General features: G+C 37.1%; 1 protein-coding gene across 1 annotated transcript in view; it reads right to left on the bottom strand.

Annotated features, from left to right (window-relative positions):
• Positions 1-1,875: 1,875 nt before the first annotated feature.
• LOC128097947 (zinc finger protein 431-like) overlaps positions 1,876-11,196 on the bottom strand; it is a 155,508-nt gene continuing 146,187 nt past the window's right edge. The window contains exons 7-9 of the mRNA XM_052718852.1: positions 5,464-5,590; positions 5,139-5,199; positions 1,876-4,223 (exon numbers count right to left, since the gene is read on the bottom strand). Coding sequence (XP_052574812.1) covers positions 2,942-4,223; positions 5,139-5,199; positions 5,464-5,590 — 1,470 coding nt within the window. The 3' untranslated portion in view covers positions 1,876-2,941. The remainder of the gene's footprint in view (positions 4,224-5,138; positions 5,200-5,463; positions 5,591-11,196) is intronic.

Below are 11,196 nucleotides of genomic sequence, written 5' to 3'. Positions count from 1 at the left end.
TAAAATACTTTGGAGCAACTCTAACTAAGCAGGTCAAAACCTGTATGACAAGAACTTTAAATCTCTGAAAAAAGAAATTGAAAAAGATATCAGAAAATGGAATGATCTCTCATATTCATGGATAGGTGGGATTAACATAGTAAAAACAACAATCTTACCAAAAGCAACCTACAGATTCAATGCAATCCCCATCAAAATCCCAACAAAATTCTTCATAAACCTGGAAAGAGCAACACTCAACTTCATATGGATAAAAACAAGAAATGTAGGATAGCTAAAAACAATCCTGCACAATAAAGCAACATCTGGAGACATCACCATCCCAGACTTCAAGCTCGACAATATAGCTATACTTATAAAAACAACTTGGTATTGGCATAAAAACTAACATGTAGACCAGTGGAATCGAGTTGAAGACCCTGACACTAATGCACACACTCGTGAACACCCAATTTTTGACAGAGAAGCCAAACGTGTGCAATGGAAAAAGTAAACCATTTTCAACAAATTGTCCTGGCATAACTGGATGTCAACATGTAGAAGATTGCAAATGCATCCATATCTATCTCCATGCACAAAACTCAAGTCCAGGTGGATCAAAGACCTCAACATAAATCCAGCTACACTGAACTTGATAGAAGAGAAAGTAGGTAGTCTTGAATACATTGGCACAGGAGACCACTTCCTAAGTATAACATCAGTAGCACAGACACTGAGAGCAACAATTAATAAATGGGACGTCCTGAAACTGAGAAGCTTTTTTAGGGCAAAAGATATGGCCAATAAGATGAAACAACAGCCTAAAAAATGGGAAAAAAATCTTCACCAACCCCACATCTGACAGAAGGCTGATCTTTAAAATATGTAAAGTACTCAAGAAACTAAGTGAGATCTCCATGAGCAAACTGGAAGCAAGGAGTGGGGGGCAATGGAGGGTAGGGGATGGGGGATGAGAACACAAGGGAATGGGATGGTCGAACTGGAACAGGGACAGTATGGGAGAACAAGAGATACCATGATGGAGGGAGACATCAATGGAACAGGGAGAAACATAGTGCCCCAGGAACACACAAGAATTACCCCAGTTTAGTCTACTAGCAGTATTGGAGAAAGGTGCCTAAACTGGCCTATTCCAGTAATCAGATTGGTGAATACCCTAACTATCATCATAGAGCCTCCATCCAGTTAGTGATGGAAGCAGATGCAGATATCCACAGCCCAGCACCAGGCCAAGGAAAGGAGTCAAGTTGAAGAGAGAGAAGAGGGATTCTATGACCAAAGGAAATCAAAATCGTGATGGGGAAAAATACAGAGACAACTAAAACAATCTAGTGGGAACTCATGACCCAATGGGAACTAGTGGACCAATAGCTTTGGAGTCTCCATGTGACTAGACTAAGCCATCTGCATAGCTGAGACAGTTGTTTAGCTTGAAGGGCCCCTGTCAGTGGGTCTGGATTCATTCCTGGTGCATGGGCAGGCTTTTTGGAGCCCAGTGCCTATGGTGGGACATTGTACACTGCCTTGGTTCAGGGGGGGATGCTTAGACCTGCCTCAAGTGAATGTACCAGGCTCTGCTGATTCTCCACAGGAGTCCTTGCCTTAGAGGAGTTGGGAATGGAGGATGGGCTGATGGATAAGGCTGGGGGGCAGGAGGAGGGAGGAGAGGGGCACCTGTGATTGGTATATAAAAAGAACAAAAAATTCTTAATAATTAAAAAAACATTATCAAGCTAAAGACATGGCTGCACAGTTAAGAAAAGTTCTTTTCCAGGACCAGGATCCAATTTTGGACAACTTCCCATAACTCCTGCTATGAGAAAATCCAAAGGTCTAACCTTCTTGGGCACCAGCATGCACATACACACACAAACATACACTGAAATCACATAATTGAAATTTAAGCAGTTTTTAACAAATGAAAGTTTTCCTCTTTTAAGCATTCATTTCTATAACTCATTTGTTGAAACATCTACAGGGTTATTTACAGAGCTTTTCTTCTATATAAATAGTTCATGTGACAGAAAGCAAGAATGTAGGATTAAAGTCAGAAATACCAATCATTTTCAGCTGCTATTATTATTTGGGAAGATTTATGAAATGCTGCCCTGCTGGAGGAAATATATCACTGGGGGAAAGCTTTGAGAATTTACATCTGCACACTGTTTCCAGTTCTCACTCTCTACTTCATCTTGCAGGTGGAGGGTATAAGTTCTTAGCTTCTGCTTAGGCTGCCATGTCTGACACCTGTTGCCATGGAACTTTCATGGTGATCTTTTATCCCTCTGGAACCAAGGGCCAAATTAAACTCTTTTTATAAGTTGACCTAGGCAATATATCACAAAAACAGAAAAGGCACTAATACAAATCCATAAAGTTTTACACCCGAATCAGTTATTTCATGTAATTGAAGAGAAGTATAAAATCTAAAAGGAATAAATTATCATTGAAATTCATAGGGGTTCATAAATTCATAAATTCATTTTCCTCATGAATTTGAAGTTACAACAATATAAAGTTGTACATCATAATGTTTGACCAGATTGTTGACACTTTCAAAATTTTTTACAGAATAAATATTTTTGTGAAACTGAATGTAAGAGTGTTGGCTAAAGATCTTAACAAATACTTTATAATAAGAAGTCCTCAATATTTTTTCAGGCATTCAAAGACTATTGTAATATACAAAAGCTTTAACACATTGATTGCACACAAAGTTTTTATTCCTGTAGAAAGTGCAAAATTTTACCACACAGACTACATTTATAGGCTTTCTCTACAGTATGATTTTTATTCATGATTTTGTAGACTATTGAAACATGCCAAGGCATTACCACACTTATTACCTTCATAGAGTTTTGCTCAAGTATATGTTCTTTTATGTACTCAGAGATTAGTATAATATGCAAAGCCTATACTGATTACATTCACAGGGTTTCTCTCAAGTATGTATTCTTTTATGCCTTTGAAGAGAAGAGTAATGAACAAAGACTTTACTGCACTGATTACATTCATAGGGCTTCTTTCCAGTATGTGTTATTTTGTGCATTTGAAGACCACTGTAACTGGCAAAGGCTTTACCACACTGATTACATGCATAGGGTTTCTCTCCAGTATGTGTTCTTGTATGCCTTTGAAGATAACTTTGATGTGCAAAGTTTTTTCCACATTGAGTACATTCATAGGGCTTCTCTCCAGTATGTAGTCTTTTATGTATTTGGAGATGACCTTGACATACAAAGGCCTTACCACACTGATTACATTCATAGGGTTTCTCTCCAGAATGTGTTCTTTCATGCACTTGAAGATGAATGAGTTGTGAAAAGCCTTTACCACACCGATTACATTCATAGGGTCTCTCTCCAGTATGTGTTCTTTTATGTATTCTAAGACTGCTGTGATAATTAAATCCTTTACCACATTGATTACATTCATAGAGTTTCTCTCCAGTATGTGTTGTTTTGTGCATTTGAAGATCACTTTGACGTGTATAGGCTTTACCACACTGATTACATGCATAGGGTTTCTCTCCAGTATGTATTCTTTTGTGCATTTGAAGATTACTGTGATATGCAAAGGCTTTACCACACTGATTACATTCATATGGTTTCTCTCCAGTATGTGTTCTTATATGCCTTTGAAGATTACTTCGAAGTGCAAAGGCATTTCCACATTGAGTACACTCATAGGGCTTCTCTCCAGTATGTGTTCTTTTATGTATTCGAAGATGACTTTGACATAAAAAGTCCTTACCACACTGATTACATTTATAGGGTTTCTCTCCAGTATGTATTCTTTTATGCACTTGAAGAACACTGAGTTGTGAAAAGTCTTTACCACACCATGTATATTCATAGGGTTTCTCTCCAGCATGTGTTCTCTTATTTATTTGAAGTCTTCTTTGCAATGCAAAGGCTTTACCACCCTGATTACATGCATAGGATTTCTCTCCATTATGTGTTCTTTTGTGAATTTGAAGATTACTATAATATGCAAAACCTTTACCACACTGATCACATTCATATGGTTTTTCTCCAATTTGTGCTTTTTTATGCCTTTCAAGATTACTGTGATATGCCAAGGCTTTACCACACTGATTATATTCAGAGGGCATCACTCCAGTATATGTTCTTTCATGCCTGTGAAGAGTACAGTGATGAGCAAAGGCTTTAACACATTCAGTCTGTTCAGAAGATTGCTCTCCAATATGAATTCTTTCATGCCTGCAAGGATAATTGGCACATGTAAAGGCTTTACCACATTCAATACACTGTTGAATCTTTATATCTGAATGAATTAATTTACAATTTGGTTCATTTATAAAGTGGAATCATATATTAACGTTTTATCACTGTCTTTACACTCATGTTACTCCCCTTCATCAGAGGTTTTTTGCATCTTTGAAGATATCTATGATGCTAAGAGCCTTTATTACATAGTTCACATTTATAAGACCTTTTTCTACATGAGATTTTTCACATATTTCAAGAAAATTGGAAAAACTCAGAGCTTTACCACACATTGCTTTCATAGATTTTCCTATACTATGAGTCATACTACATTTTCTAAGTGAAGTGTGACAAACAAAACTATTTACACAGTCCTAGTATGCATAGAGCTTTTCTGAAGTGTGAGATTGTTGATGTGTTAAGAGTCAAGGTGGAAAAGCAATTACTTGTATACTTGAATCAAATTCAACAGGTCTACTTAATGGGAGGAGTGCTACAAATATTCTAATACTTCTGAGAAGTACATTACATCATTCTATGTCTCTATGTTTACATGGCTTGTGTCCAGAGTGACATATGACATACATAGTAAAAGAAGAATTGTGCATACCTTTTGTAATATGAGTGGTATGAAATAAAATGGATTGGCAGTTTTACAAGCATAGCATCCATGGGGCTTTGATTCTAATGGTGATATCTGTTAAGGCATTGTTTTCTTGTCTTCATTCTTAAAAGAAAAGCCTTGCAAATGTAATTCACCTCCCTGAAGTTGAGGCATATGGTGTTGTGAGAATTTAATAACCATCAATACATTTTAACCTGTATTACTGATGCCTTTCTTTGAAATTTGTAGAACACATTACAGTTTCTTCAAAGGCACATTTGTATCAGTTTGCAAATAAAAATTACCTTTCATGTCTTCTAGAACTTTTACAATGTTCTTCTATATGATGGTCTTCCCAGCTGTACCCTAAAATATAGTTTCAGAAAATGGATGTTATATTATTGAAAATTGTGCAAAATTTAAGTTACTATCTTCAAGGAATCTTAAAACTATGCCTGATTTATTCACCCCATTCTTCTTTCTCAATCAAATTGAAGGAGAAAATAAATAGTCAAGAAATAGTAGCCCATGGGCTGGAGAGATGGCTCAGCCGTTAAAGGCTAGGCTCACAACCAAAAATATAAGAAATAGTAGCCCCCTTATTTTACATGAAGGAAAATTCAGTCTTACCTATAGTAGTGAGGTTCCTGTAGGTCTCCAGCATCACATCTTTGTAGAGATTTTTCTGGGAAGAATCCAGCAAAGTCCACTCTTCCCAAGTGAAGTCGATGTGCACATCATCATAGGTCACTGCATTCTGAAATATCCAATACATATGTACAACAGAAAGCATGGTATTAACAACATTGCAAATGTATACCTCTTTGACAGCATAATCATAAAATTGCAGTACTCCACACACTTAATTCCATGACACAGACATTATATTCAGATCACCAAGTCACTCTGGAATGAAACTAAATAGGAGGTTCAACCCTGTCATTTCTGTATGCTATGAGTGGGATATGACCTTGCAACAGAAATGTCTATTAACAAACATAGAGAAATAAGTAAACAGATCAACAGCACAGACTACATATAAGAGAAATTATTTTACTAAGCACAAAAAAGAAAAATAAGATGGACAAGCTGGGTATATTGGCTCATGACTTTAACCATAGCACTCAGTGGCAGAGGCAGGTATATCTGTTTCTGGGTTGCATGCTAGCCTAGTATATGCAATCAGTTCTTGGACAGCCAGAAGTACATATTGGAACCCCATCTTCTGTGCAAAAATCAGCCAAACAAACAAAACATATAGGAAGAACTTAGAGGTTATTTACTGAAGTTTCTGCTTCTGTATTCATCTTCCAGAAAGCTGAAGTACCCCACTTTAATCTGTAACATCAATTAAGATCTTACTAAAAGGCACCGAATGTTTAAACAGTTACAAACGAACAGATGAAAACATTAGCAGTATAAATGTTGATAATAACTCATCAACACGGGGCAGGAGAGATGGTTCTGTCGTAAAGAATTCTTGCTGGTCTTGCATACAAGTGGAGGTAATTGTCAATATTTACATAGGGGATCAAAATTATCCATTATTCCCAGTTCACAGTTTTCGAGACCATCTTTTTATCACTGTGAGGACCAGGTACCCATGTGATGCATATCTGTTCATACAGGTAAAATACTCATATTCATTAAAAATTTTCAAAACAAACACAACAGGCAGGAAGAATGTTGTGTATCTGAAATCCAATGACAGAAGTCTCAGGCAGTATTAATGTCATGAATACACGTATCATAGGAGACAGAATGATACCATCTACCAAATTTCAAAATTCAGGATAAGGATGAAGCTCATTACAACAGCATATGCTTGACATACACAAAAACCTGCTTTCCAGGCCCATCATCCAATAATATAAAAACAAAAAAGGCCAGGAATTTCAGGCCACCTCTAATCCTAGCACTTGTGAGACAGACTCAAGTGAATCACTGATATCAAAGACAGCTGGATGTACAGAACTACTTTCAGGATAGCCAGGGCTACACAGACAAATCTTGTCAACAAAAACAAACAAAAAAATTAAAGCAGTAGGCTAGCAAACTGCCTTAGCATTGAATAGCAATTGCTTCTACTATATCTCATGTGATTTACACATAGTCTATAATGGTGGTGATGGCATTACAGCACAAAAAGGATGCTAGCTGATGAGTTTCAACCACAACACAATTGAAATCAAGAAGAGGAAATGGGTTCAGTCTATAGATGCTCATAACCCAAGCAAGATGCTCTTATTCGTCACTGTCTGGTGCTCAGCTAGCTTTGTAATCCATCTCAGGCCCACATGATTAGGGTATTGCAACCTAAGTAGAAGATTCTTTCCACATCAATCATCATTCAACACAGTTTCTCAAAAACACAGTAACTAGCAATTCTGATCCAGACATAGCCTCAATTGATGTTCCCTCAGATGACTCTAGGCTACATCATTTTGACAGTTGAAGCTAGTTAAGACAAAGACACAATAATACATGAGAAAGTTTTAAAAACACAAAAATAATGAATTAACCATATCAATCACTAAAGCAGCAAAAAATCCAAACATGAAGATTGCAACAACTGGAAAACACAGATATATCGAGAAATGAGAAGTGAGCCTCTAAGATTAAGAAGAGAAAACTAAAACTGTCTCTCCCCAGAAATTCCCCAAAGCAACCAAAGCTCAAGAAACTCAAAGCATAATATAGTACATTTAAAAAAAAATGGTGAAGTTCCATCATTTTCCAGAGAAACAACAATAAATTTAGATGACAATTAATAAAGTCAATACAGATGGTACTGCTGACTAAACAAGACAAAAAAGACATACCTACATATAGGTATCACAATCTCTTAAGCAAGAACTACAAGATTCTAATCTAAATTTAACCACAAGAAATTACTGTCCAACACTCATCCTGTATACTCTAGTACTTTTTCTTTGTTAATAATAGAAAATTGAATTTTGAGGATGGCTGTACCAACAGAATTGGACAGATTCACTTGAAGCCTTCTGATGTTTTAACTTTGTAGAAGATAGATTTTATTACTAAAAGTATCTCATTCTCTTATCATAAAGAAAATTTCATTTCCTCAGGCTGAGGAAATAAAAACTATTCCAAATTAAATGCAAGATGACAGATATTTAAAGAAAGAGTATATGATTTGAATTACACACCTAAAGCAACTTGTTTTGCTCTAACTGCTTATGAGTCACAAGAACATTTGAAGAAAGTTTTCTCCCCACATTTTATGAATGTTTGTGTGTGTGAGAGAATGTGTTCCATGTGTATAAAGGTGGCATACAAAAAAATAGGGTGTTAGATCTCCGGGATCTGGAGTAGCAGGTGGTTATAAGCCTACAAACTTTGATACTGATATGTGAACTCAGGTCATCCCCAAGAAGAATACATGCTATGTCACTTGAAACAACCACATAGAACTTTTAATCCAATACAATAAAAGTCTTTTGCATATTAACAACAACAACAACAAAACCTAAATAGGCACAGAAGTAAATAAATGGTCCATGGGAACATGGTGCATCAATATTAAGATTTTGTGTATGGTAAATTCAAACCATGAATTGAATACAATCCAAAGAAAATGCCAAACAATTTATAACACAATATACCTGATTCCAAAGGTACAAACTGGAAAATCTCAGTTATGGAAAAATCTAAGATTATGAAAAGATAATACACATATTAATATAATCTGACTTCTATATTTACCACAAAGCTAAAACAATCAAGAATATATACAATATTTGTGAAAGAATAAAGGAGAGAGAAAAAGGTAAGAATAAAGGCAGAAAAAATATAGTCAACTTTTCATCAAAAGACCAAAGGAAACTCAACCAGAAAAGATGTATTCTTGACCAATGTTACCAAATTTCATATAATTCTATGTATATAGAAATTAACACAGAGTTCACAATTTCCACAAAATTAACTCAAAGTAACCCTTAAAACAGTTATGTTTCTGACTCTCCAGCCACTGATTTTTCTTCCAGAGAGGCCTCTGTTGTAGAATATTAATTTAAGATGTGTTACATTTGTTTATGTTGTGGAACATTTGATTAATGATGCAAAGATGCATTGCATTCTTTTATGTTGTGTTTGTTTGAATGTGTGAAGCTGTGTTATTTTGTCTGTCTAAAACAGATAATGGTATAATAAAGAGCTGAATGGTCAAAAGCTAGGCAGGAGAAAGGGTGGGTAGGGTAGGGTTGGCAGGCAGAGAGAATAAATAGCAAGAGAGAAAAGGAGCATGATCAAGGAGCAGAAAAACAAATTGTCAGCCACCCAGTCACATAGACAGCCATGGAGAAAGAATGAAAGAAAGGTTACAGAACTAAAAAAAAAGGGAAAAGACCAGAGACAAAAGGTAGATAGGATCATTTAAGTAAGAGAAGCTGGCTTGGAAAAAACCTAGATAAGGCCAGGCATTTGTAAGCGATAGTAAGCCTCTGTGTGTGACTTTTGTGGGAGCTGGTGGTAAGCCAGCAACAGAGCCAACACAGCCAACAACAGGTTCCATGCTCCAGAGCTCTCTTGGCCAATGGAGGCAATCTCCTGCTATGGCTCTGCAAACTCTCACGTCGCCTTGTGGTTTCAGGAAAACCTAGCCCCACTGATGCCCAATTGTAAAGAGTGTAGAAGAATAATTTAATGTATATTTCCTGCCCCATGTGTTATGGCACATGATGTAGAATCTGCCCTATCCATCTGCCCAGCAACAAGTGAACCTGAAATATCTCTGCAGCTCAGAATCTTCTTTTCTCCCCTGGAACTAAACTTCTCTGAATCAAGTAGACTCTGGTAGCAGAAATTTTAAAACATGCTAATCAAGTATTGCTCAAGGATGTCCCTATCACTTCTTTCTACCAGTTTCTAAATCAATTGTAACATTTATAAGACAAACCTGAAACTGGAATGCAATGTTAAAGACATCTAGAAACAGAGCTTTAGTTATCCAATCCATCTCTCACGTCACACTAAATGTATAATATATATGTCCAGTGTGTATGCACACTGGACATATATATTAAAAGTATTACAACAGTCAGGTGGTGGTGGTGCATGCCTTTAACCCCAGATCTCAGGATGGAGAGACAAGAGGATCTCTGTGAGTTTGAGCCTAGGCTGGTCTACAAAGCAAATTCCAACACAGCTAGAGCTATACACAGAGAAACCCAGTCTCAAAAACAAACAAACAAACAAACAAACAAACAAACAAACAAACAGCATCCTCCCATAGCCAGGTCATCAGAGTCTCCCTCTCCCCAGGTAATTCACACTCAGGGAGTCTCAGAGGAGAAGGGCCACAGCCCAGGTCACAACACTGATCAAGAGAACCACAATCTGGCTCAGAGTCTATCTCAGTCACACTGACTCTGACAGCTCAGCAGAATTGCTCCTCTTGATCTGGGTTCAGTTGTCCCCACACTCACCATGACATGGCTTATGGTCTCCCTCACAGGTCTCTACAGCAAAGCCAGAGGAGAATCCTGGAAAGAATCTCCAAGCTATTTCCCACTGGTATTCCTTATTGCTAAGACTTCCCAGAGACCCACATTAGCTAATACCATTCAGCTGGGTCTCAGGACAGTAGCAGTTCCCTTACAGGCTGCTCAGAGATTAAGTGACACAATCATTGGAAGTCTTCCTAGCTCTGTCTGTTCACCCTTGGGGCAGAAAGGGCCCTAAACTGGGAAATCTGTATTTTAGTGGACAGTCTTCTACTCTCCCAGAGCACTTCCTGTTCTTCTTCAAAGGCACACAATGTTTTCTGTACTAATGTCATTACGCACTGATTTTTCCAGTGCAGCCAACCCTTTGCTTCATAGCTGGGAAGCCCTGCAGCCAAATACAGGTCACATTCAAACAATAACTTTTATCACTGCATAACTGTTGTTAAAGAAAAACAGGCTATGAATTAGAAAACCATAGGCAGTCAATGGTGGGGTTGGAGGCAGGAAAGAGATTGTGGCCATGATGTAGGTACAATCACAAGGAATTATTTCGAAAAATTGAAACAGAATTTTTGGCCATGTGTTCCAGAAAATAGGGATTTATATGAGAGAAAATCAAGTATTACATTCCCCCCCCCCAGAGGTTATATATGTTAAACAAGAAAATAACCTACTTAATAAATTTTAGGGCTCAGAAAATGGTTTAACAGATAAAGCACTCACCTTGCAACTATCTGTATACTTCTGCATTATAAAGCCAGTTGCAACAGTGCATGCCTATAATCCAGTGTTTTTAAGACAAGAAAAAAGGCAGACAGGAGAAATCCTGCAAGCTTATGGACAGATGATAGCAAACTAAAGACAAGGTTATTTCTAATTGGACAGGGAGAAGAAT

The sequence above is a fragment of the Peromyscus californicus genome, unplaced genomic scaffold (genome assembly GCF_007827085.1).
Source record: "Peromyscus californicus insignis strain IS unplaced genomic scaffold, ASM782708v3 Scaffold_5__1_contigs__length_169319896, whole genome shotgun sequence".
In the NCBI taxonomy this organism is placed as follows: domain Eukaryota; kingdom Metazoa; phylum Chordata; class Mammalia; order Rodentia; family Cricetidae; genus Peromyscus; species Peromyscus californicus.
Note: the sequence above shows the minus strand (reverse complement) of the source record. Positions and strands in the feature narration are given on the sequence as shown.